Source organism: Haliaeetus albicilla, chromosome 2, assembly GCF_947461875.1.
Source record: "Haliaeetus albicilla chromosome 2, bHalAlb1.1, whole genome shotgun sequence".
NCBI classification, from domain to species: domain Eukaryota; kingdom Metazoa; phylum Chordata; class Aves; order Accipitriformes; family Accipitridae; genus Haliaeetus; species Haliaeetus albicilla.
Genome location: NC_091484.1, coordinates 80433978 through 80460209, shown reverse-complemented (window position 1 = coordinate 80460209; position 26232 = coordinate 80433978). Strand labels below are relative to the sequence as shown.

Here is a 26232-nt window from a genome sequence, read left to right as displayed (position 1 = left end):
GGGCTCTGGGGTGCTGGGGGGGTCCGCACTTACCCTGGCAGCCCTCACTGCTGCACCACAGGGTCCCGTTCTCGCACACGCTGGGAGGAGGACAGCGGCTGAGCACCCACCGCCCCGGCGCTGACCCCCCCACCCCTGGCCCCCCCATGTGTGGGGCTGCCCCCCAGCCCCGCTCACCACTCCTTGCAGCCCAGGAGGACGGTGTCACCGGCAGCCAGGGTTGGAGGGCCGCCCTGCCCACCGGGGTGCAGGCAGCGGCACTGCGTGGCCGGCACGCAGCCCCCAGCCTGCTCCAGCAGCCCCTGCCGGGTACAGGGGGCCGTGGAGGTGGGGCGTGGGGGTGCCAGACCCCCTCCCCACAGCCCCCCACCCCTCCTGCCCTTTCAGTGGCAGCTGGACATCGGCACCCGGCTCTTGCCATGGCCCCTGACCCTGGTGGGGTTGTCCCCCACCCCATCCCATCCCATCCCATCCCATCCCACCCCATCCCCATTCACATTCCATCCCATCCCCATCCCACCCCATCCCCAGGGACCCCTCCCACCTCCAGACCCCCTTCTCTTGTGCTGTAGCCCCCTGCCCACCCCTGCCCACTCTTGCCTGCGGGCAGGCACAGCCGGGCAGGCAGGGGGGCGGCTGCAGGCAGAGGTCGGGGTGCCGCAGGCTGGAGCAGAACTGGGCGCAGGGGGGGCCACAGGGCTGGTACTGGAAGGGGGGGGCACAGCTGGCCTCTGCGGAGGCGGGGAGAGGGGTCAGGAAGGAGCCCCCCCCCACGGGCAGTGCCTGGGACGGGCAGGGGCAGGCAGGCAGCACACAGGACAGGCAGGGAGACCCCCGTGGGGACCGGCAGGGCCACCCGGGATGGGCAGGCAGGCGTGGGATGGGCAGGAGCAGGCAGGAAGCTCACAGGATGGGCAGGGAGAGGGCAGGGAGCGCTCAGGATGGGCGAGGACACCCCAAATAGAGCGCGCAGGATGGGCAGGGTGCAGGCAGGGAGCCGGGAAGGGCAGGGGCACCCCGGTCCGGCTCAGGGATGGGCAGGGTGCAGGCAGCAGAGTGCAGGCAGCAGGGTGCAGGCAGGGGTTGCGGGCAGCCCCGTTGCTCACCCGAGCACCCCGAGATGTTGCAGGCACGGCTCTGCCCGTCCAGCCCCACGCAGCCCGCGGGGCCCAGCCGGTGCCGGTGCCGGTGCTGCCACGGAGCCTGGCAGGAGCAGGGGGTCCAGGGGCTCCAGGGGCTCCAGGGGCAGGCAGCTGCAGGCAGGCAGGAGATGGGGTGATGGCGGGCAGGGACCCTGCCGAGACCCCTGACCCTGGCTGCCCCGGCACCCTACCTGGGCAGGGGCGCAGGTAACACGCTTCCACCTCCCGGCGTGTGCCGTGGTCGTGGCTGTGGTTGCAGGCAGGGCCAGGGGTCGGGCAGGGGCAGGCAGCCTCCCGGGTGGCCAAGCCAGTGCCGCAGGAGCGGGAACAGGGGCTCCAGGCACCCCACGCGCAGACCCCCGAATCTGGCCGGGGGCACGGCACGTTATGGCATGAAGCCGCTGCCGCCACGGTGCCCAGGGTCCCCTCCATCCCCATTTGGGGGTCCTGGGGGCTTTACGTCGGCCTCTCAAGCTTCAGGGGAGGTCGCGCGGTCCCGGCACCCACCGGGGATGCCGGTAATGCCCATGGCCCCATCCCCTCACCGGGGCCTGGCTGCGGGACCCGGCACAGGGCAGGCACCGTGGTGGGGGGACGCAGGCAGGTGGGGGGCACTCACCGGCACAGGGGATGTCCTGGCACTGGATGCCCTCGGGGGTGCAGGTGCTGTGGGGAGGGGACAGAGGTCGGGTGGGTTTGGGGGTGCAGCTCGGCCCCCGGCCCCCTCAGCCCCCCCCCGGCACTGACCATCGCCGGCACTCGCCCTGCGGCCAGCTCTCCCCCAGGCGCCTCTCGCTGCCACCCTGCAGGCAGAGGGGTGGGCAGGGCGCCGGCGTGCAGCCCCGGCTCTGCTCCTCCACCCCACCGCACTCGCTGTCTCCTGAGTCCGGGGTGGGGGTCCTGGGTGGGGGGACAGACACGGGGGTTACCCACCGCATTGTGGGGGCTGCGGGAGCTGGGTCCCGGCTAGCACCCATGGGGGTCACAGCGGATCCTGCCCCACAGCTCGTCCCCGGGTGCCGTGTCCCCTGGGTGCCATGTGTCCCCCCCGGGTGCCGTGTCCCCCGGGATGCCGTGTCACCTGAAGCGGGTCTGCCGCCCGTCCCCGCAGGTGACGCTGCAGGGTGCCCAGCGGCTCCAGCGGCTCCAGCCACAGGGGGTCGGGGGGCACCCCCGGCGGGTGCAGCGCAGGCGGCCCCCGGCGCAGCTGCAGCTCTCACAGCCGTCGCGGCGGTGGGTCCCCGGCACCCAGCTGTGCCCCGCCGCGTCTGTGCACTCGCAGTGGCTGGGGGGCACGCAGCCCCCGTCCTGCTCCAGGGTGCCTGTGGAGATGAGGCGAGGCGGGGGACACACAGACGATGGACACTCGGGGATGGGGCACACGCATGTGCCCCTGCAGACCACACGGGCACCCCCAGCCTTGACCAGTGTGGGGGGACCTGAGCTCTGCCCCCCCCCAGGGTGGGCTCCCCTTGGGGGGACACACATAGCGGGGGGGGACAAGGACAAGCAGGACTCACCGTTTGGGCAGCGGCAGCCGGGCTGGCATCGCTCCTCCTGCCCGCAGACCAGGCCCTCCTGCAGGTCTCGGCAGTGCTGTGGGCAGCGGTTCGCACAGGCCACCAACGCCATGCCGGGTGGGCAGCCCTCCCCTGGCAGACAGCACCATCAGACCCCCCCTCAGTGAGCCTTGCGGTGACCCCCCTGCCCCCCGCAACCACCCCAAACCCTCCCTGCCCCGTGCTGTACCGCAGGGCTGGGGGTTGCAGAGGCGCAGGTGGTGCCGCTCGCCGGGGCAGGGTCGCCCCCCATTTTTTGGGGGGGGCCGGGTGCAGGAACGGCTGCGGATGGAGCGACCCCCCCCGCATGTCCGGTCACACCGCGACCAGGGACTCCAGGCTGACCAAGCACCGTCCACTGCCGTGCGGCGAGAGGGTGTCAAATGAGGGTGCTACTCAGTCCCCCCCCGCGGCCAGCCCCCCAGCTCCCCCCTTGCCACCTCCCAGCCCCCCCAACCAACCCCCCCAGACCCCCTTAACCGGCCCCCCAGACCCCCCACTGCCTCCCAGCCCTCCTGACCCCCCAACTCCCCAACCAGCCCCCCCAGCCAGCCCCCCCAACCCTGCCCAAGACCCCCAGTCAGCCCCTCAGTCATTCCCCCCCACTGCCCCGCAATCCCCCCCCACCCTGGCAGGCCTGCAGGTTGCAGAAGCGGTGCTGGGCGTTGGCGCTGAGGATGTCGGGGCACCAGCGGCCCCCCAGCCCGGGGGGGGTGTAGGCGCGCAGGCGGAGCTGCAGCCCCCCGCCACAGCTGCGGGAGCAGCCACCCCATGGTCCCCACGGCGTCCACCGGCAATCCTGGCCGGCACAGGACTCCCCCGGGCATGGGGGGGTGGCTGTGGGGACACCAGAGCTGGCACCACCAGCACCTGCACCCCCGCGCCTGGCAGCCCCCAGAGCCTTGGGGAGGGGGGACAGAGGGACCCCCCCCCCCCCCCCCAGTCCCCTGCATGAGCAGTGGGGCAGAGAGACCCTCCCAACCCACCTGCACAGTGGGACAGGTCCCCCCCCCATAGCCCACCTGCGCAGTGGGGCAGGTTGCAGGCCCGCTGCTGGACGCTCTCCCCACCGCAGCCCCCAGCCCGGCTGCAGGAGCGGCTGCGGCTCTTGGTGGCCGGAGCCTCCGGGTGGGTGCAGGTCTTGGAGCAGGGGGTCCAGGGGGACCAGGGGCCGAAGCCCTCCTCTTCTTCAGCGCCTGGCCCGGGACGAAGGCTCCCCATCAGCGGGGTCAGCCAGGGGCGTGAGACCCCCCCCATCCCCAAGCCCCCCACCAGGGTCAGGGGTCCCGAGGCAGCATCCCCCCTCACCTGGGGTGGTGGGGCCAGGCTCCGGCGTGGGGACGGTCGTTGCTGGGGGGGGCGAAAGCAAATGCCATGACATCCCTAAACCCCCCGGCCCCTGGGCAGGATCTGGCCCACTAGGGTGGGGTGGTGGGACCCACGGCCCCATGGGGCAGAGGGGATGGAGATGGGGAGGGGGCTGTGACCCATGGCAGGGCAGAGGGGACAGGGATGGGGGTGACCCACAGCAGGGCAGAAGGAATGGAGCTGTGACCCATGGCATGACATGGAGATGGGGCTTGGACCCATGGCAAAGGGGACAGGGATGGGGCTGGGACCCACGGCATGACATGGGGACAGGGCTGTGACCCACGGCAGAGGGGATGGGAATGGGCCATGACCCAGGGACTGGCACTGGGGCTGTGACCGGGACCCACGGCAGAGGGGCCGGGACCCACCGGGGCAGTCAGGGCTCTGGCAGTACTTGCTGTCGGTGCGGGGGCCGGCACAGTCCCGGCCACCGTTGGCGGGCGGGGGACTGGTGCAGCCCCGCCGGCGGGTCATCAGTCCCAGCCCCCCACAGCTGGGAGAGCAGGGGCTCCAGGGACCCCAGGGCTCGAACCCCCCGTCCCGTCGGCATCCTGGCTCCGAGCAGTGCAGCCGGCCGTGCAGGCAGGTGCTGGGCAGGGGGGGCAGCCATCAGGCAGGAGCCATGGGGCAGGGGCTGGGTGATGGACGATGGGGAAGGGGGCGGTGGGGTGGTGGGGAAGGGCAGTGGGGTGCTGGCTGATGGGGAAGGGCAGTGGGGTGGTGGGGAAGGGAAGTGGGGGTGATGGGGAAGGGCAGTGGGGTGCTGGGTGATGGGGAGGCATGATGGGGAAGGGCAGCAGGGTGGTGGGGAAGGGTGGTGGGGTGCTGGGTGGTGGGGAAGGGCAGCAGGGTGCTGGGTGATAGGGAAGGGCAGTGGGGTGGTGGGCAAGGGTGGCGGGGTGATGGGGAAGGGCAGCAGGGTGATGGGTGATGGGGAAGGGTGGCAGGGTGATGGGGAAGGGCAGTGGGGTGGTGGGGAAGGACGGTGGGGTGCTGGGCGATGGGGAAGGGCAGCAGGGTGCTGGGTGATGGGGAGGGGTGATGGGGAAGGGGAGTAGGGCGGTGGGGAAGGGAAGTGGGGGTGCTGGGGAAGGGCAGCAGGGTGGTGGGGAAGGGTGGTGGGGTGCTGGGTGGTGGGGAAGGGTAGCAGGTTGCTGGGTGATGTGGAAGGGTGATGGGGAAGGTCAGTGCGGTGCCAGGCTGTGGGGAAGGGCAGTGGGGCACATGGTGGTTGGGGAAGGGCAGCGGGTGCTGGGCACTTACCAGTTGGTGCAGGTGGTATGGATGGTGCTGCCCGGGGGCAGCTCCTGGCCCGGCACGAGGAAGGGGAACCCAGGGGTGCCCGGGCCGGGGGGGTCCGGGGGGGTGGCAGAGCCGTTCTGCAGCTCCCGCAGGAGCTCTGCCGTCAGCACGCAGGGGCACTCCTGCACCGCACCTGGCCTCGAACCCACGGCTCTGGGGGGCACCCGTGGCCCCGGGGAGCCCCCAGTGTCCCGGGGAGCCCCCACCACCCCAGAGAGTACCCATGGACCTGGGATCCCCCAGCATCCCAAGGAGCACCCCTTGTCCCAGCTAGCACCCACCACCCCAAGGAGCACCCACTGCCTCGGGGAGCCCCCACCACCCTGGGACCCCCCCAGCTTTGGGGCCACCCTGTGAGCAGGCACCAGCCCCCCCCCCCCACTCCCAGTGCAGGAGAAGGCAGCACCCAGGGGTCACCCCTCGGAGAGGGGTCCGGGGCAGGGGAGCGCACCGTGGGGTGCCGGGGACTCACCAAGAGGCAGGTGCCGTGGTGCAGGTAGGTGCCAGGGGGGCAGTGGCAGCCCTCCTGGCAGCCCCCCCAGAAGCAGCCCACCCGGCCGGCCAGGTGGGCGCAGCTATAGGGGCAGCCCTCGTCCCGCTGGCACTCGCGGTACAGCCGCCCCGCCGGGCAGCCCGCCTCTGCGCCAGCACCGGGGCTCAGCACCGGGGCTCAGCGCCGGGGCTGGGGGGCAGGGCTGGGGGCCGGTACTCACCCCGGCACACCTGGGTGTTGCAGATCTGGCTCTGCAGGCCCAGCCCCGGGCACGCCGGCTGGTGGCACTGCCGCCGGCGCAGCCGTTCACCGCCGCCGCAGGAAACGCTGCAGGGGCCCCACGGTGACCACGTGCCCCACAGCACCTCTGCGGGCACAGGAGGGAGAGCGGGATGGCACGGGGCGCCGCCGGCTCACATGGAGCCGTGCGGGGGCTGGTGCAGGGGCGGCCTCAGCCTCACCGGCAGCGGGGGCATTAGCCGGCGCTGCACCGGTGCCGACGCCAGCCCCGACACCCACAGCCCTTGGGAAAAAGGCCCCAGGGGGATCTGCTCAGCCCCACCGCATCACCCACACCACACCACATGGCACCACAGCACATGGCACCGTGCTGTGCCGCACTGCATGGCACCGCACGGCACCACGCTCTCCAGGGCAGCACATTGCATTATGCTGTGCCACATGGCACAGCGTGGCACTGCACGGCACAGCACTGTGCCAAGGCAGCATTGCCTTCCAGGGACCCCCCACCCCGTGCTGCCCCGTGCCACCCTGTCCCCCCACCCCCACACTGTGTGCCCCCCGGCACCACAGCCATGCCGGGACCCCCACCCAACCCCGGTGCCACCGCTGCCGGCCGGTACCTGGGCAGGGCTCCGTGCTACACACCATCGTCCCAGCCGTGCAGGTACTGCATGAGAGAGGGGGTCAGTGGGGGGGACCCCGGATGGGGACCCCGGCGGCCGCATGCTCACCAGTTGTTGCAGGCATCGAGCGTGGCAGTGTCACCAGGCTGGTAGAGGCGGCCGTGGTGGTAGCAGAGGCAGCGGCCAGGCGGCACGCAGCTCTGGTTCTGCAGCAGGAGCCCGGCCGGGCAGGCGCAGCCGTTGTGGCAGAGCGCGGCACATTCCACGCCCATGCCCTGGTCCAGGCAGAGCCGCGGGCAGGGCCCCCCGCCGCGCTGGCACTCCTCCACCGTCTGGTAGACCATGTTCCCTGGGCACCGCGCTGCAAGGAGAATGAGCAGTGGGGCTCGGTGTTGTCTGCTACCGGTGCTGCCTGGCAGTGGGGCTGGGCATCGGCCACCACCGGCACTGCCCAGCATGGGGCACCCACCTTGGCAGGGCTGGGTGTTGCAGTCCCGTGTCTGGACGTGGGGGCCGGCACAGTCGGGGCCCCCGTGCACCGGGGTGGTGCAGGCCCGGTGCCGCCTCTGCTCGCCGGAGCCACAGGGAGCGGAGCACTGGGACCAGGGCGTCCAGGCACTCCAGCCGGTGCCGGGCTCTGCCGGGGACAGACCAACACGTGGCACTTGAGGGGCCACCGCGGCACCGGGCTCGGGGGTCCCTGGGCTGGCACCGGCACAGCCTCCACCATCTCCGGTGCCGCCGTGGGGCTTGGTGGGCGCCTACCGGTGCCGCAGGGCTCGTGGCACTCTCGCACCTCCCGGGCCTCCCCGGCGCAGGGGGCTCCACCGGCAGCTGCCGCGGGGTTGGAGGGTGACCTGCGGGAAGGCGCCGCATGGCTGCCCATCCACGGGGCACCGCCACCCCCATCGCCGTGGGGCAGAGCCCCCCCAGCCCCGCACCTGAACCTCTCCTGCGTCCCCGCGCCGCAGCCGCCATCACACCGGGTCCAAGGTGACCAGGCAGACCAGCCGCAGTCCACGGCGCAGGCCACATCCTCGCACGTCACCATCCCATCCCGGCACACGCTGGGGACGGGCGCCGGGCTCAGCCACGGGACGGGCAAGGGACACCCCCCACAGGCCCCGGTGGGGGTCCTGGTGAGCCTGGCCTGCAGGCAGCACCGGGGTGCAGGTGGGGCGCAGGTTCGCGGTGTCGGCGCTCACCACCGGCGGCAGCCCCGCAGGAAGACCTCACCGGGCAGCCGGTGCTCCTGGGGCAGGTGGCACCGGCACTGGCTGGCATTGACGCAGCCGCCGTCCTGCAGGTACAGCCCCGGCGGGCACCGGCAACCTGCCCGATGGTGTGCCCTCAGCACCGGCACCACCGGCACCTGCCGCCACCGTGCTGGGCACCGGCATCCCCCACCACCCCCAGCCCCCCGTTCTGGCACCGTGATGTCCCCAGCCGCTCCCTGTGCCCCCCCCAGCCCCATCACTCACCCTCCTGGCAGGGGCTCGGGCAGGTGCTGTTGGTGCTGAGGTCCCCGCAGGTCTGGGGGCAGGGGGGCACCTGCCTCCCCTCACAGCCCCCGGCCCCCACAAACACCATCTGGGGGTCGCAGGCTGGAAGGGAGGGGGGCAAACAGGGATGCTCAGGGACAGGGTGCTCCCCCAGTCACCCCAGTGCCAGGCCCCTGCACCCCGGCACGCTCTCCCCCCCCCGGCGGGGGTCACCCCATCCCCCCCCCCCATACCTGGGGGCTCCCCACAGGGCTGCAGGTTGCAGGGCTGGCTCTGGAGGGTGCCCCCGAGGCAGGGCTGCCCCCCATTCTTGGGGGGGGGATCGCTGCAGCTCCGTGTCCGGCTCCGCACGCCCCCCCCGCACTCGGCATCGCAGGGGGACCAGGACCCCCAGGCCGCCCACCCGCCGGGCACTGGGGGGAGAGGGTGGGGGGCAGCGGGGAGGCAGAGGGGGTGGGCACCCCCTGCCCACCCACCCGTGCTGCCCCATTGCTCAGCCACAGGACCCCCTGGCACCCCCTCGCCCCCCACCGTGGGTTCCCCAAGCCCCCCCACCATCGGGGACCCCCGGCCGGCCAGGGCACGGTGGGGGTCCCGGCCCCTGGGGGGGGTCCCGGCCCGCGGTGGAAGCGGGTACCTGGGCAGGCGCGGAGAAAGCAGGCGCGGGTGTCGAGGCGGGGGCGGGTGCAGCCCCCCCCAGGCAGGGCCCCCCGCAGCAGTGCCCGCCGGCGCAGGGTGACCCCCAGCCCGCAGGAGCGGCTGCAGGGACCCCAGCCGCCCCAGGGGGACAGGATGCAGTCGGCTGGGGGGGGGCGAGGTGGGGGGTGAGGGCTGTCCTGGGGGACCCCCCCCCACGCTCATCCAGCCTCCACCCTTGGGCCCTCCCAACCTTGGTGCCCCCCAGCTCAGACCCCCAGCCTCGATCCCCCCAGCTTCAGGGCCCCCCAGCCTCATGACCCCTGCCTTGGAACCCCCCAGCCTCAGAACCCCAACCTCAGATTCCCCCAGCCCCAATGCCCTCCCCCAGCGCCGGTGCCCCCCCAGCCCCAATACACCCCAGCCCCAATGCCCCCCAGCCCCAGTGCCCCCCTAGCCCCAGTACTCCCCCGCCCCAGTGCCCCCCAGCCCCAGTGCCCCCCCAGATCCAGTGCCCCCCAGCCCCAGTGCCCCCCCCCAGCCCTGGTGCCCCCCAGCTCCCCAGGGCAGGGCAGGCAAATGCACAAGTGGCCAGACACCCAGAGCTGGCCAGCAGCAGGACACCCCGGAATGGGGGGGTCCCAGTCCTTGTGTCTGTCGTCCCCCCCCCCATGTACCGCAGTCATGCTCATCAGAGCCATCGGGGCAGTCGGGGTGCAGGTTGCAGCGTTTCTCGGGGGGCAGGCAGCCCCCGCTGCTGCAGGAGAACTGCTTGGGGGGGCAGGTGGGGGGGGGCCAGGCTGGAGGGCTGGCGGAGGTAGGGGGGCCGCCTGCGGAGCGGGCAGGGAGCAGGGTTCACCGCCGACAGCCCCCCCCTGCTCGCTGTGGGCAGGTTTGGGGGGCTCAGCCTTCCCCTCCTCCCCGGGGAGGGGGTCCCCGCAGCCATGGGGGGGTCCCGTGGCGGGGGGGGGTCAGCTCACCGCAGCGCGCCTCATCCGAGCCGTCCAGGCAGTCCTGGCGCCCGTCACAGACCAGGGCCGCATCCAGGCAGCCCAGCACCCCGCAGGTGAACTGGCCCCGTGGGCAGAGCAGCCGGGGCAGCGCGGGACCTGGGGGACCAAAGGGGGGGGGGGGGGCACGGGGGGCATAGCCCCTTCCGTGTGTGGGGCTGGGCACGGCACACCCAGCCCCACAGCACCCCTAAACTCACGGCACCCAGCTCACGGCACCCATCACCCCACGGCACCCAGCCCACAGCATCCCAAAACCCACAGCACCCACCCTACAGCACCCTTGCCCCCACCCCACAGCACCCCTAAGCTTACAGCAGCCCCAGCCCCACGGCACCCCCAGCCCCACGGCACCCCTGAACCCACAGCACCCACAGCCCCATGGCAGCAAGCTGGGGTGCTGCCACCCCCCCCACACTTTGCCCCACGGACGCCCACGTCCCCGTCCCACTCCCCAGGGTACCACATCGGCTGGGGGGGGGGGGGGGGCTGTGCCCGTCCTCGAACCCCGGGATCCCCCTCACCTGGGGGGGTTGGGGGGGGGACCCCCGTCAGAGCCAGGGAGGGCAGTGCTGTGACCTGGGGGGACACCGGGGGGGGTCCGGAGGAGGGTGGCCCCCCGGAGGGGCTGGTCCCCGTTGGCAGGGTGCCGGGGGGTGTCAGGGTGTCAGGGGGGCCTGGCAGCCCAGCGGGGGGGGCACCACTCAGCTCCGGCTGCCCAGAGCCCCCCAGGCTGGCCAGTGCTGGTTCCGTGCCCCCCGGCACCGCGGGGCTGGTGGCTCTGGCTCTGGGGGGGACCTCGGCCACAGTGGGGGGCTGGGGGGGGGGCTGGGCCCCTGGCTGCCCTGTGTGGGGCAGGACCGGGCTGTGGGGGGCAGGACGGTCCCCTGGCAGGGCCGGCTGCAAGGGTGGGTGCAGCTGGGGGGGTCCCACAGCCCAGAGCGCCCCCAGCCCTGCAGCCCCCCCAGGTAACCCCCAGGGTCCACCAGGTCCTGCCCCCCACCCTGCTCTGCCCCATGGCAGGTACCTGGGGGGGTGGGCTTGGCACCTTCGGGGGTCAGCCGGGTGCCCGTCCCGGGGGACACCTGCATGGGGACAGACAGGTATCACCCACTGCTGTCCCCCAGACCCCCTCACTGCCCTCCCCCAGCCCCCCCAGGGCTCACCGTGGCCAGGGGCACCGATGGCGGCTGGGTGGTCGGCACCAGGACGCCGGCTGCCATGGGCATCGTGGGGCTGGAAGAAGTAGAGGCGGCAATTAGGGGTCGCCCACCCCGACCCCCCCCAGCTCCCGCGGGACCACCACTGTCCCAGCACCGGTACCTGCCAGCGCCGGGGGTCTCGCAGCCGGCCTCATCGGCACCGTCGGGGCAGCCGGAGATGCCGTCGCACCTCTGGGATGCTGGGAGGCAGCCGCCAGAGCCCGGGCAGGTGAAGTGGGACGGCGGGCACAGCCCGGGCACTGGGGTGGTCACCGGGGGGGCCAGCCCTGCACGGGGTGGGCAGTGTCATCGTCAAGGGCAGCATGCCACAGCCCCGGGCCCCCCGCGGTGCTGGCTGCCCCCACCGCGGCACCAGGCCCCTGACCCCGCTCACCGCAGGGCAGCTCGTCCGAGAGGTCCCCGCAGTCATCGACGCCATTGCACAGGGCACCGTGGGGACCCCCGGGGACGCAGCCCCCGTTCCCACACCGGAACTCCCCCACGCCGCAGGGGTGCTGGCTTGGCGTCACCAGCATAGTCACTGGCACCACTGGCATCGTCACTGGCACCGGCACCGGCATCACTGGCACCATCACAGCCCCGAGCCGGGCAGGGGGCACTTTGGGGAGAAGGCAGAGGTGGGCAGGAGAAGGGGTCCCATGGTGGGGGATGAAGGCGTGTCCCCCCTCGCCCCTCCCATACCTGGGGGGCAGCCCAGCAGCTCGGCGCGCAGGACAATGCGGTTGTGGAAGTCTTGGGGGAGGATGCGGACGTGCCGCGCCTGCACCATGCGGCCCAGCAGCCGCACCGCTGGTGTGCCGGCATCCCAGTTACCCTGGAAGAGCTGAAGGGGGGGGGACAGGGAGGGGGGACACAGGCAGGGGTGTGCAGGCAGGGACAGGCAGGGGGGTGCGCACGCCTGCACACGAGCACCCACGTGCGTGGCCCCGTGCGTGCAACCATGGCTCCACGTGCAGCCGGTGCTCGCCGCGTGCCTCCCCCCATGCCCGCCCGCGGTCGCGGTCGCACCCCGGCGCAGGCAGCACCTTGGCCTCAGGCTGGCCGTCGGTGGTGACCTCGCGGTAGCGGTGCCAGCGGGTGCCGTCAGCGCTGAACCGCAGCAGGAAAGCGGTGACGAAGGCGTCGGAGGAGCCGGCTCCCTGCACCACCACCCCTGCCAGGGGACAGCGCAGCAACGTGTCGGCACCGCCACCCACACCGCCGCCGCCGGCAATGCCCGGGGGTCCGGACGGGCACCCACCGGTGATGTTGGTGGGCTCCAGCAGGTCCAGTTGCAGGAAGGGGGGCTCGGAGAGCAGCACCGGGTAGGCATCATCCGGGGGGGCCCAGCCCCGCAGCTCCTGCCCGGGGTCACCGCCGTGGAGGCGGGCAGCATGGGCAGGGGTCCCTGCCTGCTCCGAGGAGGCGGCAAAGCTGCTGTCCGGCAGGGAGGCGATGCCCAGCGGGCGGTAGCAGGGATCTGCCGGGATGGAGGACGTGGAGTAGGGGGGGGACACAGCCCCCAGTCCCCGGCTGCCCGCACCCTGCCTGCAGAGGGCAGCCCTGTGGTGAGGGGGGGTCTTGCTTACCGCCGAGGGGAGGCAGTGGGAAGGTGAGGAGGGGGCTGCCGGGGGGCTCTGCCGGCGTGGCGGAGGGGGGCTCTGTCGTCAGCGTGGGGGGGGTGGCTGTCCCGTTGTCACCTGCGGTGGGGACAGCCACCATGCAGCTGGCTCTGGGGCAGCCCCCACACTGTGGGGACGCCCCCCCCCCCCCCCACTGCTGCGGCACCCGCTCCCCCCGACTCACCCGCTGGGGCGCAGTAGCAGCAGGAGTCCCCGTGGCCCTCCACCAGCACCTGGCCCTGCGTGAGGTCACCGTCACCGTCACCATCACCGGCAGGGAGGGTCATCCCCCCCCGGGGATGCACCAGCACCCCCAGCCCTCACCTGGGGGCAGCCGGCAGCACGGTGGAAGCAGTAGGGCGAACAGCGGACGGCCAGGCTGGGCAGGCACTGGCAGACGTGGCAGGGCCCCCCGCGCCAGCGTTCCCCTGGCATGCGCCGCCGGCCCTGGTACTGGCACTGCCGGCACGGCGCCGTCTGGCACCTGCGGAGAGGGGAGGTCGGCGGGGAGCCCACCCGCCCGCTTGCCACCCCCGGCGCCTGCCACCTCACCTGCGGGCCTTGCGGTAGATGCCGCGGCAGTGCCGGCCGCCACCGCGCCGGCTGGGGTTGGTGGGGCTGCGGAAAGACCACTGGACGCTCTGGGAGCCGCAGGGACCCGGGCACTCGCCCCACGCCGACCACGCTGACCAGCCGCAGTGCACTGCCAGCAACGGGGGGCACCGGGTCAGCGGGGGTCCCGCCGGTCCCTCTCTGCCGTCGCGATGCCGCCACGTGCCAGGACCCACCGGTGCAGTCGGGGTTTTGGCGGCAGCGCCGCAGTTGCCCGTCCAGGCAGGTGCAGAGGCGGCAGTTCACCTTCACCGGCTGCCCCGGCCGGTACCGCAGCCCTCCAACCTGGCAGGGGCACTCCCGTGGGCGCACACACCGGCTGCTGCTGGCATCCAGCACCAGCCCCGCCGTGCACCAGCACCCTGCCAGGGGGGGTGAGTGTGTGGGTGGGTGCGCTGCAGCTGGCCTCTTGTCCACTGCAAGGCGAAGGGTCCCCCGGGGTCTCTGCAGGTCCCCCCATTGTCGTCGTCCCCCACCTCACCTGGGCTGCAGGGTCGGTCCTGCCGGCACTTAGCACCAGCGGCGAGGTCGGCGCAGGACGCGGGGCAGGGGGCACAGGACCAGGGCCGCAGCCCCCCGGGGCAGGCAGAGGCATTGGGGCAGCCCCCTGGCTCGCAAGCGCCTGGGGCGGGAGGAGCGGGGTCAGCCACCCCCCGGAGGCCACCCATCTCACCGGGACCCCCCGGTCCCCCAGAGCGCCCCCCCCCACCGTCACCCACCCATTTCGAGGGTGGCGGGGGATGTGCCAGGCAGCTCGGCGCACTGGCGGCCACCGTTCTGGGGGGGCCGGCAGTCCCGCCGCCGCAGCCGCACCCCACCGCAGCCCCCCGTGCAGTTGGACCAGGTCGCCCACTCGCTCCAGGTGCCGTCCACTGCGGGCAGGAGGGAGAGGAGTGAGGGTGGGCAGCCCCTGCCCGCACCCCCCTGCCCGTGCACCCCCTGGCACCCCAGGGCCACGGCCAGCCCTGACCTGTCCGGGGGGGGCCCCGCTCCTGCCCCGGCAGCCCCGGCCACGGGAACACCCCAGACCCCTTGGGCAGCCCATTGGGGTGATCTAGGGTAGTACTGGGATGCTCTGAAGAGATACTGGGGTCCTGGAGAGGGATAATGGGGTCTTAGAGGGGGGGTATTGGGGTGCCCTGGGGGTATTAGGGTGTCCCAAAGGGGACTGGGGTCATCTAGGGGCATATCAGGATGCTATAAGAGAGTATTGGGGTGTCCCTGGGGGGGGATTGGGAACCCCCTTGGGAACCCCCAAACCTGCTGGGCAGCCCCAGCCATGGGAACCCCCAAATTCCCCGGGCAGCCCCAGCCATGGGAACCCCCAAATTCCCCAGGCACCCCGGCCATGGGAACCCCCAAATCCCCCATGCAGCCTCAGCCATAGGGACCCCAAAATCTCCCCAGCCCCAGGAACCCCCAACTGCCCTGGGCAGTCCCAACCATGGGAACCCCCAAATCCCGCAGGCACCCCAGCCATGGGGTCCCCCTGGACCCCTCGGGCATCGCCAGCGGTGGGACCCCCCCCAAACCCCCGTGACAGCCCCCCCCCCGACCCCCCCATCCCTGCCAGCAGTCCCACTCACCAGGGCAGGCGATGCTGAAGCACTGCTGCTCCTGCACAGCCTGACCACGGCACCGGTGCAGCACACCGGGTCGGTGCTGATGGCAGCCCCGCGTGCGCTGCTGCAAGCCGGGGCCGCAGGAACGGGTACAGGTGCCCCAGGGCCCCCAGGACCCCCAGACCCCACAGTCCTGCTCGTCCTGGGGTGGTCCCCCCCCGGCCCCACAGTCCGGCACCCCGTCGCACACCTGCGGCACCGGTGTGATGCTGAGCCGGGGAGGCGGCGAGGCAGCACTGTAGGAACCCCCTGGTGGCACCGGGAGGGGCAGGGGTCCCCCACAGCCCCCATACCTGCTGGAAGGTGACGCACTCATCCTCGCCGCAGGTGTATTCGGCGCAGGGTCCCCCCGTCCGGTTGCTCCCACCGGTGGGGACGTGGCTTTCTGGGGAGGGGACAGGGGGTGGCCATGGTGGGGTGGCCGTTCCCAGCCGCAACCCCCAGGCGCTGTCAGGCTGCAGCCCCCCGCCACCCCTCACCTCCCTTGCTGGGGAGCCCCTCACCACAAGCCAGCTCATCCTCGCCCCGGGGACAGTCGGTGGCACCGTCGCAGACCCTCGATGTGTTGAGGCACAGGCCATCGTCGCAGGCAAAGTGCCCCGGACACGGCGGGATGGCGGTTGAGCCTGCGCCGGGGCCAGAGCACCATCAGGCGTGACGCTGTGGGGGGACCCCCAAGAGCATCCCACCATGCCGGCTGCCACCGGGGAGAGGGACACCGGGGGGACCCCCCAAGAGCATCCCACCATGCTGGGTGTCACTGGGGAGGGGGACACCGGGGGAGACCCCGACCACAGCTCACCACAGCGGTCGGTGCTTTCATCAGAGCGGTCGTGGCAGTGGGGGACGCCATCGCAGAGGTGGCCGTAGGGGACGCAGTCGGTGCCGTGGGCGCAGGGGAAGTGTCCGGGCTCGCAGCCACCGGCACAGCCCAGCTCGTCGCTGCCGTCGCGGCAGTCGGCTTCGCCGTCGCAGAGCCAGCCCCGCGGCGTGCACTCCCCGCTCCCGCAGGCGAAGGCGTAGGGGCCGCACACCGGCACTGGGGGCCGCGGGTCACCGTGGGGTGCCCGGCCCAGCGGTGCCCATCGCACCCCCATCCCCACCAGGTCCCATCCCAGCGCAGAGCACGGCGATCCCGGCAAACCTCCCCCGTGCCAGCACCGGGGCTATGGGGCAGGGCAGCGGGGAGCCGCGTGGGGAGTCCGGCCGCCCCACAGCATCGCCACCCCTCACCTGCCGAGGCGTTGGCAGGGGTGGTGAGCACGGCAGCGGCCAGTGCCGCCGCACACCCCGCCGGGCTCTCGTCCCAGCCATCCCGGCAGTCATGGTGGCCGTCGCAGACTGTGGCCTCGCCAATGCAGGAGCCGTTGGGGCAGGGCAGCTGCCCGGGGGCGCAGGTCACCCGGTCTGGGGGGGGGACACACAGTCCCATGGGGCGATGCTGCCACGGGCAGGGGGTCCTGGCGGCGGGGGCTGAGCCCCGTGGCCCCTCACCTGGGCAGAAAGCCTCGTCGGTGCCATTGGCACAGTCGCGGTGGCCATCGCAGACGGTGGATGGGGGCAGGCACCGGGCATCGGGACACTGGAAGCGGCCAGGGGGGCAGACGCAGCCGCGTTCATCGCTGAAGTCACCGCAGTCGTCGTGGCCGTCGCAGCGGTGAGGATATGGCACGCACCGACCCACCGCGCAGCGGAACTCACCCGCCTCGCAGCTCGGGCTGCAGCCTGCAGTGGCAGCGGTCAGGGACCCCCACCGTGGCGCAGGGACCCCCGCCGTGGCGCATAGACCCCCAGGGTCAGGGGCCTCAGTGACCTCCACCATGGGGCACAGGCCTTGCTGATATGGGGCACAGCCTGCTTGCAGCCCCCTCCTGCACCCCACTGCTCTGGGACCCGGGACCCCCACAATGCCGCCCCAGCACCCCTGGGCACAGCTGTGGGGGGGCCGTGGGGCCACTCGCCTGCTTCATCCGAGTCGTCGGCGAAGCCGCAGTCCAGCTCTCCATCGCAGACGCGTCCCGGGGGGAGGCAGCGGCCGCTGGCGCAGCCAAACTCGGGGGGGGTGCAGGTGGAGGGGGGGCAGCCGTCCTCGTCAGAGCCGTCGGGGCAGTCGGGCACGCCGTCGCAGCGGGCGCCCCAGGCCAGGCACTGCCCGCCAGCGCAGCGGTGCTGGTGCGGGGCGCAGCGCGGGGCGCAGACTTCATCCGAGCCATCCCCGCAGTCCTCCTCGTTGTCACAGACCCAGGCGCCCGGCACGCAACGCCCATCGGCGCGGCAGGCAAACTCCCACTCGGCGCAATGCGGCGAGGACGGGCACGGCTCCGGCGAGGACGGGCAATGCCACCGACCCGCTGTGCACGTGCTGTAGGAATGGGGACGGCTCAGCCCTGGGGTGCTCCCCACCATCCTGGCGTCACCGTCCCGGTAGCCCGGCTGCTGGCAGGTGCTGGATGGCTGTGCCAGCACCAGGCGGGGAGACTCACCAGTTCTTGCAGCCCTGCTGCACCGTGGCACCGGCCGGGAAGGCAAAGCCGTCCCAGAAACATGGGCACTTGGCGGGCTCGATGCAGCCACCATCTGCCAGCGGAGAGGGGAGGAGGTGTCAGCCCCATGCCAGCCCCATATCAGCCCCCCACACCGGCCCCACTCCAGCCCCACTCCAGCCCCACGCCAGCCCCATACCATCCCCACGCCAGCCCCACGCCATCCCCACGCCAGCCCCACGCCATCCCCACGCCAGCCTCATACCATCCCCACGCCAGCCCCACGCCGTCACCAGGTCTCACCGTGCAGGACCCTCCCCGGGGGGCAGAAGCAGCCCTCCAGGCAGGACAGGCCCTGGCAGTGCTCGGGGGGCTCCCGACTGAGGCTGCGGCAGGTGGGGGGGCAGGGGGGGCCGCAGGCGTTGTACTCCAGCCCCCCGTCGCACTGCAGGGCTGGAGACAAGGGGTCGGGCAGGGCAGGGACCCCCCCCTCCCGCCTCACAGCTGCCTGGCCCCGCTCCCTCCCCATGCAGGGGGCTCTTGCCCCCCCCCAGCCCCGGATCCCAGCCCCCCCCCCCAGACCCCATCACACATCTGGATCAGCCACGGGACCAAACCCAGACCCCAGCACAGCCCGTGGGGGGGCACAGCCCAGCCCCCAGCATGGACCCCCCCCAAAAATGTCCCCCCAGCCTCGACCGGAGCCCACAGGGATCAGGACAGTGACTCACGGCACAGCTCCTGGCTCCTCCATCGGATGTGGATGCCGCGCCGGCCGCACTCCTCAGCGTAGGTGGCGATGGCCGTGCACAGGCACTCGCAGTCCCCCCGGAGTCGCAGCTGCCGGCAGAGCGCGGCGGGTCGGTGCCACAGCCGGTGGGATGGGGGTGGTGGGACCCCCCACCCCCCCAGTTGGGGGACCCCCTGCCCGCTGCCACTCGGCACTTACCCGCAGGCATCGAAGACGCACCAGTCGTAGAAGCGCTGGCACGGCACCGGCGTCGTGGCACGGTGCGAAGAGCCGCTGCCGGAGGATGCTGCAGCGCCTGCGGGCCCACGTTGCCCGGTGGGGGCTCTCCTGGGGGGGCCAGCACTGCTGTCAGATGCCATCCCTTGGCCAGCCAGGCGCCGGGGCTGCCCCCCCACCTGCCCCCCCACCACCGTCCCCGTGCAGCTACCCCCGGTTCCCCATCCCTGTCCCCATCCGTACGGTGCAGGGGGTGCCAAGCGTCGGCGCTGTTGACCTCGGGGCAGAGCAGGCTGAGGCGCCAGGAGTTGCCGAAAAGGTCAGCGGTGGGCTCCAGCACCCCTTGCCGGCTGGCAAAATCGTTCTCGGCGTCGCCATCAAAGTTCCCGCAGAGCCCGACCACGCGGCCCCGGTGCTGCGGCTCCAGACGGACGTACACCCTCGTGCCTGGGGTGGCACAGCATGGCGCTTGGCACCGGCAGCCCACCGTGGCACGGCTGGCCCCGAGCCCTCCCAGCAGGTCTCACCTCCGTCCCCAGAGCACCGCCAGCCCCAGGCGGGAGAGGAGGAGGAGGAGGAAAAGGCCGGTGCGCTCTAGCATCAGCCCGGTCCCGCTGTAGATTTTGGGGGGTCGAACCGAGACCCCGTTCACTGTCACGTCCCTCCCTGCCGGGACAGGGTGGGCTGTCAGGGGCGGTGACTGCCGGCACATCCCCGTCCCCATGGGGGACCCATCCCTGCATCCCCCCCGTCCCCTCACCCCGCAGCATGTGCACCACAGTGTTGCCCATCACCACCACCACCGATTTGGTGCAGGTGACACCACTGGTGCCACAGGGGACGTTCTCGGCGGTGACGGTGAAGAGGCCGGTGGTCTCGCGCGCCAGCAGGTACTCGCAGTCCCCCGGGAAGGAGAAGGCTCGCCCATCGAAGGTGACGTAGTGGGGGTCCCCTGTGGCCACACAGGTCCCCGCGCACTCCTCCCGGCCGCAATGCCAGCGCTGCTGCTGGCACACGCTGCGGGGGACAGAGCTGAGTGCTGGTGCAGCCACGGCATCCCCGGGGTGTGGGTCTGGGGGGGGGTCTCACCAGGTGTTGCAGTCCCAGATGATGGTGTCGTTGGGCCGGTACAGCCGCCCGCCGTGGTGGCAGGGACACTCCTCCGGGGACACGCAGCGCCCGTCCTGCCGATGCGAGACCCCCCCTGCCCAGTGAGCTGGCGCTGGTGGAGAGAGGGGACTGACAGCCCCCCTGCAGCATGGGGGGCTCTGGACAGGCACCAGCAGAGGGGCTGGAACCTCCCAGTACCCCTCACCAGCCCCCCACACCCCACATCCCCGGTGACTCATGTCCCCTGGACCCCCCAGCCCCTGGTCCCCCATGCCCAGGTCCCCTGACCCCCCACTTCCCCAGCCCCCCAGCCCCCTGATGCCCCAGCTCCCCCAGCCCCCTGGGACTCCTTCCCCCAGGGAGGGGGTCATATACCAGGAATACAGTGCCAGGAGGGCAGACGCAGCCGTCAGCGATGCCGGCACAGGTGCCATTGGGCTCGGTGCTGTCGCAGCGGCGCAGGCAGGACCCCGGGGCATGAACCAGCCCCCCAGGGCAGAGGGCGGCCACAGGGCAGGGGGCTTCGGCACAGCGCCAGGACCCACCGGCACAGATGCTGCGGGGAGGGGACATGGTGAGGGCAGCCCCCAGCACCCTCCAGGCCCAGGGAGCCCCCAGCTGGCCCCACGCCAGGGTCCTGGTATCCCCATCCCCATCCCACCCATCCCCATCTCCATCCCATCCCACCCCATCCCACCCAAAGCCCACTTCCCAGCAGACATGCCCTGGACTCCACATCACCACCTCAGGGATGGGTCCCCCCTGCCAGCCATGCCGGGGGGGCCGGAGACAGGCTCTTTGTCGGTAGCACCGGCGCCCTGTGGCAGGGACGGTCAATGAAAGCCACCTATCCCGCGGTGCCGTCCCAAACGGGCCGTAGGGGGATTTCATCAGACGTCTCCTGCCACCGCCACGTCCTGCAGCACTGGATCGGTGTCCCTCGTCCTGCCCAGCCCTTGCCATCCCCTGTGTCCCCTGTCCGGTCCCTGCCACCCCCTTGGGCACCAGCTGGCCTACGCACCAGGCGTTGCAGCCCCGGTGGATCTGGCTGCCAGGAGGGTAGAGCTGGGTGCCGTGGTGGCAGGGGCAGTCACCCGGCGGGACGCACTGCCCGCCCTCAGCCAGCACCAGCCCAGCAGGGCAGTTGCAGCCAGGGATGCAGAGCCCGTCCAGGTCGGGGCAGGAGCTGCCCCCGTCCAGGCGCAGGTCGGCGCAGGTCTGGCTGCAGGGACGGCCACACTCCAGGTACAGCTGCCCCCCACTGCACGGCACGCCTGCGGGGACGGATATGGGGAGATCACTGACAGCAGCATCCCTGCTCTGCCCTGCCCTGCTGCCTGCACCCCCAGCACCTGGCCCTCCCCGCTGTCCCCTGGCATGTGGTGGCAGCATCCCCATCCCATCCCCATCTCATCCCATCCCCATCTCCATCCCATCCCCACCTCATCCTATCCCATCCCATCCCCATCCCATCCTCATCCCCATCCCCATCCCATCCCCACCTCATCCTATCCCATCCCATCCCCATTTCATCCCACCCCCATCCCATCGCCATCCCCTCCCCATCCCATCCCACCCAATCCCCATCCCCATCTCATCCCATGCCATGCCATCCCCATCCCATCCCCACCTCATCCTATCCCATCCCATCCCCATTTCATCCCACCCCCATCCCATCCCCATCCCCATCTCATCACCATCCCCTCCCCATCCCATCCTACCCAATCCCCATCCCCATCCCATCCCATCCCATCCCCATCCCCATCCCCATCCCATCCCCATCCCATCCCACCCCACATTATCCATCCCTTCCATCCCGCCCCCCTGCCCCGCACCGCAGAAGCTCTGGTTCCTCCAGGAGAGTGCGGCTCCCTCCCGGGCGCACTGCCAAGCGTAGGCAGCCAGCACCGGGCACAGGCAGCGCTGCCCACCCCGGCAGGCGCAGGCATCGTGCAGGCAGAGCTGGAGGAAGGGCTCCAGCTCCACGACCTGGTGGCAGGGCTGGGGGCGGGAGGGGCAGGTCAGGCTGCGGCGCTGGCACTCGACACCTTGGCCAGGCACCGGCCACGCTGGCGCTCAGCCGGGGCGGGGGCCGCTCGGCACCTGGAAGGCAGGGCCGTGCAGGACGGCGCAGGCGGCCTCGGCGAGCTCCCGCCGCCCGGCGAAGGCACCGCAGGGCTCGAGGGGGAATGGGCTGAGCACGGGGCAGTCGCCAGACGCCCGGTACTTGTTGGCGAAGGCGGTGATGCTGGTCTCCACGTCGCCCGCCGGCGTGGTGAACTCATCCTGCTGGTTCCAGTTGTAGGTACCGCAGAGCCCCCGCACCTGCCGCACCGGTACGTGGCTCAGGATGGGGCCCGCAGGACCCCCTGTAGCCAGGATGCATCCCGCCGGATCCCAGCCCAGTTCCACCACCAGGCACCACTGTGGTGGCACGGCACAGTCGGGGACTGGGGCTCACCTTGTCGGCGAAGGCAGGCTGGAGGGTGATGTAGGCGGCGGGGGTCTCCAGCCCCCACAGGACATGGGCCCCGAAGGTCTGGAGCAGCAGGAAGGAGGAGGACACCCGGCGGATGCTCAGCTCGGTGCCGGCAAAGGGCAGCGTCACCTCCCGCCCGTCCACTGTCACCTCGCCTGTGCCAGGAGAGCAAGGGGACGTCAGGGCACGGCTACTGAGCTGGCACCCACCACCATGGGGATGTCAGGGCATGGCCCCCAGGCGGGCATCCACCAGCCCACGGGGGCGCAGGGACTGTCCCCGCAGGTCACCTGTGCCGCGGAGGCGGGCAGAGGTCTGGCGGGCACCGACGGAAAGGGACCGGAGACAGCCGAGGGGCCGGCGGCCATCGCAAGCCTCGTGCTCGGCCGTGATCAGCAGCTGCCCCTCCACGAAGTCCTGGGGGGGGCAGAGACCCTACTGAGCCCCCCTGTGCCAGGGTCCCCGGGGCAGAGCCCCCCAGGGCAGGTCTCCACTGCCCCGGCCACCATCCCAGCCACCGCAGCGGCCGCACTCACCTGCACCAGTGTGTAGGCACAGGCGCCCAGGAAGGAGAAGCGCCGGCGGTCGAAGGTGACGTAGTGGCGGCCCCCCAGCACTGCGCACTCCCCCGGGCACGGGTCCTGGCTGCAGAGCCAGTGCCCACCCTGGCATGTGCTGTGGGCACAAGAGGGGACACCAGGCTCACCAGGGGGGATGACGACACAGCCACGGCACCTCCTGCCGCACCAGGCATGGATGCACGGGCGCTTGCCCCCCACCCCAAAAAATGGGGGTGCGATGGGCATTGTGCCCATCCATAGGGTTTATTCCCCTGTGGGTGCAGAATCTGGCCCTGCCTGTGCAGGATCCGGCCCTGGTGCCTCGGCATTGCTCACCACTGGTTGCAGCGCTGACGGATGCTCTGGCCTGGGGCATAGCGCTGGCGGCGGTGGTGACAAGGGCAGGCGCTCGGGGAGACGCAGAGCCCCCCGTCCTGGTAGAGCCCCGGCGCACACTCGCAGCCGCCGGCGCAGTCCTCGCGGCACGGCCCCTCCTCGGTGCTGCCCACGGCCGCGCAGCTGGCGGGGCAGGAGGAGACGCAGTCCGAGAACCGCTTCCCCGCACCGCACTGCCGCTCTGCCGGGACAGACACCGCGCTCAGCACCGGCGGGCTCAGCGCCGACGGAGGGGTGCACACACGAGCCTTTGGGGTGCAGGAGCCACCAGCGCAGCGGTGGTGGGGGGACCTGCAGCGAGGGGCTCGGTGCCAGACCCCCCCCGGGTCCCTACCACAGAAGCCTGGCTGGCGCCAGTCGACGTAGGTTTGGTGCCGGGCACAGTCCCGCACGTAGGCGGCGAAGGTGTCACAGACGGCCGGTGGTGGTGAGGACCCAGCATCCCCCTCCCGGCACTGTACCTCCAGGCACGCCGCATAAAAACCACCGGGGTCAACCTGGTGCAGGGGCGGTGGGTGAGGGCGGTGGGACCGGCACCCCCAGCACCTCCTGGGTTCTCGTGGCAGTGGGCACCCACTCACCTCGCCGTGGCACTGGCGGAAGGGCTCAGCCAGCAGCTTCCTGCAGATGGCCTCAGCCGCTTGCCGCACCGTGTCACCTGCCGCGCAGCCGAGGCCGAGCTCTGCCGCGTCCCTGCAGGCGGGCTGAGCACGGGGGGGACCCTCAGAACCGGGGTGGCCCCTCCATGGACCCGCAGCCCGACATGGGATTCAGCAGCCCCAGCACCCCCCAGTACCCAGCTCTGCCCCGGTACCTCCAAGCCGGTATCTGGGATCTTCCAGGAGTTGCCAAAGCTGGCGGCAAAGGGGGCCACGTCTCCCCCCGGCCGCAGGAAGTCATCTGGGGGCACAGGGAGGGCTGGGGCAGGTGGAGGGACACGGCACACGGCCCCGGCACAGCCGCCCCCGCACCATGTCTCCCCCGCACCCCCAGCACGGGAACGGCAGGGATATCACCGGTGAGGTGATGCTTACCGGCAGGGTCATCGTTGTAGGGGCCACAGAGCCCCCGCGTGCCGCCTCGCTGCTCGGCATCGACCGTCACGGTGACCGCCTGGCGCCCATCCGAGGTCACCCGCACGCCCAGCCCACTCGCCACGGCCACCCAGTCACCCAGCCACGTGACGCTGATCCCTGCCGGCACCGCAGCGGGTGGCTCGGCACGGCACGGCACAGGGACAATGGTGGGGATGGGGACAGGGATGGGGATGCGATGAGGACCCAGGACCCCGAGATCAGTGGCAGCAGGGGACGGAGCCTCCCACCACCCTCACCGTTGTGTAGGTACGGCTGTCCCTCCGGCACTGCCACGCCATTCACGGAGATGTTTCGGCCCTGGGCCGCCACTGTGTCCATCCCGAAGGTCATGTGCAGCGTCTGCGGCAGCGCAGTATCAGCCAGGGCTGGGTCCAGCTGCCTGCAGTGTGTGCCAGGGCTACCGGGAGCCCTGTGGCTGCTGGCAGCCACAGATGCCCCGGGGATGCCGCAACCATGCTGGGGCACACCACGGGGATGTGACATGCCGTGGGGACGGACCGATGCCCCCCCCTGCCCCCAGAGCGACTGTCCATGGGGGGAGCGGAGACCCCAGCCAGGCTCCCCCTCCTCCCACCCACAAAAACCCCCCACCGCGGGGATGGCCAGTACCCGGGGATTGCCAGCAGTGATGGAGACGGCCCAGGTGCCATCAGCAGTGGCGGCCAGGCTGTAGGTGCACTCGCCGGAGAAGTGGAAGTGCCTCCCATCGAAGGTGCGGTACCGGGATCCAGCCCAGGTGAGGCAGCTGGCCGAGGGGCCCCGGTGCCGGGCGGCCACTCCTCGCAGGGACGCGGCAGGCGACGGCTGGGGGGATGCCTCTCCTGCCATGGGGAGGTGACGCCGCTCAGCAAACGCCCCTGCGGGACCCCCCACGCTCCCCCTGGGACTCCTGGACCCACCGTCGAGGGGCAGGTGGGTGCAGGCGAGGCAGGGTGCGGCGGAGCCGTTCCTCCAGCTGTGACCCCAGGGGTGCCGGCAGCACTCGGCCAGGCTCATGGCAGAGAGATTGTGGCTGCCGGCGGCGTCCTGGCACTGCCACGTGCCGTAGCAGCGCCCCAGCAAGCCTTCGCCTGCGGCACAGGGACACACCTCGTCTCCGCCGGCGAGCACCGGGCGTCTTGCCAGCTGGGTGCCGGGTGGCGGGGATGGCACGATGGTGCCACCGCCTCACCGCCCGCCCCTACCTTCAGTGCAGTGGGGTCCGCTCCAGCCCTGGCAGCAAGCGCGTACCGTGCGGTTCCACACCACCGGCCGTGTCTCCGGGGGCCTGCGGGGCGGGGGGAGTCCCGGCATCAGGGGTGGGCCGGGGAGCATGCAGCACGGGGATGGGTGCCCCCTCCTGCCCCCCACCCCAGCATCACCCCTGTGCTGTGCACCCCGCGTTCCCCCCAGCACTCACCTGTAGATGTAGCAGAGGGGGGTGCCGGAGCCGGGCTGGGTGTCGCGGTGGGGCTCACCGCGGTCCCCACCATAGGCTTGGCGCATGCGGTCCCGGTCGATCCGCCAGCCCACCAGGCTGTAGTGGTAGAGGCTGGCACAGGGCACTGTGTCCTCGCGCCGCGGCGTCACCTCCTCCTCTGCCGTCACCTGCACCGTCCGCTCGCACCACCGCCTGCCATGGCACCTCGTTCACCTGCGGCACCAGCACCCACCCCGGCACCCATCCCACCCCCCCCAAATCTGGGCTGGGGCCAGCGTCCCCCCACCACGCCCCATCCCGGGTGTCGGCACAGGGCTGTGGCACAGGCCCTGGCACGGAGGACTCACCCGGTGGCTGCTTCCGCCTTGGCCACCCAGAGCAGCAGGGCGACCAGGACCCAACCGGGCACCCGCAGCACCCCGGCCATGCCGCACCGTCCCCTGGCCACGCTGCGCTGCACCGGCCACCTTGGCAGAGGAGCACCAGTGTTACCAGTGGAGCAGCCACATGGCCACATCCCCGGGGGTGTCCCCAGTGTTGGGGAGTCCCACGGGGACTCCCTGACACCAGGGATGCCTGGCATGTGCCATCCCACCAGGGAGCAAGGCGTCATGATGGCAGCGATGGGGACATGGCGACAAGAGCAGGGGACATCCCCAGATCCTGCAGGCAGCCCCCCAGGACAGGGGGTCACCCCAAGATGGGGCTCGCACCCCACCTTGGCCCCTCTTACCTTGGGCCGCCTGGACGCCAGCTCCGTCCCAGCTGGCTCCGGCACTGC

At 72.1% G+C, this 26232-nt stretch overlaps 1 protein-coding gene across 1 annotated transcript in view; it reads right to left on the bottom strand.

Annotated features, from left to right (window-relative positions):
- The window catches only part of LOC138684510 (SCO-spondin-like), a 30950-nt gene extending 5033 nt beyond the window's left edge, over window positions 1-25917 (bottom strand). The window contains 78 exon segments of the mRNA XM_069778525.1: window positions 34-80; window positions 178-302; window positions 601-731; window positions 1107-1253; window positions 1334-1507; window positions 1762-1808; window positions 1890-2042; window positions 2224-2464; window positions 2663-2794; window positions 2892-3059; window positions 3329-3538; window positions 3724-3897; window positions 4010-4051; window positions 4441-4661; window positions 5336-5496; window positions 5847-6013; window positions 6088-6234; window positions 6731-6777; window positions 6842-7094; window positions 7203-7370; window positions 7499-7590; window positions 7675-7800; window positions 7939-8065; window positions 8215-8337; window positions 8469-8648; window positions 8873-9037; window positions 9549-9701; window positions 9852-9980; window positions 10909-10966; window positions 11048-11117; window positions 11205-11370; window positions 11478-11645; window positions 11786-11927; window positions 12130-12257; window positions 12345-12563; window positions 12673-12783; window positions 12890-12944; window positions 13030-13189; window positions 13258-13408; window positions 13494-13679; window positions 13799-13939; window positions 14037-14189; window positions 14904-15129; window positions 15233-15324; window positions 15419-15565; window positions 15742-15978; window positions 16173-16346; window positions 16434-16664; window positions 16901-17301; window positions 17423-17516; window positions 17726-17875; window positions 18154-18252; window positions 18255-18262; window positions 18372-18421; window positions 18423-18500; window positions 18633-18641; window positions 18643-18829; window positions 18917-19055; window positions 19150-19406; window positions 19479-19573; window positions 19875-20055; window positions 20521-20773; window positions 21335-21500; window positions 21603-21824; window positions 21961-22133; window positions 22269-22395; window positions 22515-22653; window positions 22875-23115; window positions 23269-23431; window positions 23516-23638; window positions 23749-23834; window positions 23969-24127; window positions 24268-24370; window positions 24641-24852; window positions 24931-25101; window positions 25216-25298; window positions 25431-25643; window positions 25799-25917. Coding sequence (XP_069634626.1) covers window positions 34-80; window positions 178-302; window positions 601-731; window positions 1107-1253; window positions 1334-1507; window positions 1762-1808; window positions 1890-2042; window positions 2224-2464; window positions 2663-2794; window positions 2892-3059; window positions 3329-3538; window positions 3724-3897; window positions 4010-4051; window positions 4441-4661; window positions 5336-5496; window positions 5847-6013; window positions 6088-6234; window positions 6731-6777; window positions 6842-7094; window positions 7203-7370; window positions 7499-7590; window positions 7675-7800; window positions 7939-8065; window positions 8215-8337; window positions 8469-8648; window positions 8873-9037; window positions 9549-9701; window positions 9852-9980; window positions 10909-10966; window positions 11048-11117; window positions 11205-11370; window positions 11478-11645; window positions 11786-11927; window positions 12130-12257; window positions 12345-12563; window positions 12673-12783; window positions 12890-12944; window positions 13030-13189; window positions 13258-13408; window positions 13494-13679; window positions 13799-13939; window positions 14037-14189; window positions 14904-15129; window positions 15233-15324; window positions 15419-15565; window positions 15742-15978; window positions 16173-16346; window positions 16434-16664; window positions 16901-17301; window positions 17423-17516; window positions 17726-17875; window positions 18154-18252; window positions 18255-18262; window positions 18372-18421; window positions 18423-18500; window positions 18633-18641; window positions 18643-18829; window positions 18917-19055; window positions 19150-19406; window positions 19479-19573; window positions 19875-20055; window positions 20521-20773; window positions 21335-21500; window positions 21603-21824; window positions 21961-22133; window positions 22269-22395; window positions 22515-22653; window positions 22875-23115; window positions 23269-23431; window positions 23516-23638; window positions 23749-23834; window positions 23969-24127; window positions 24268-24370; window positions 24641-24852; window positions 24931-25101; window positions 25216-25298; window positions 25431-25643; window positions 25799-25878 — 11527 coding nt within the window. The 5' untranslated portion in view covers window positions 25879-25917.
- Window positions 25918-26232: the final 315 nt, after the last annotated feature.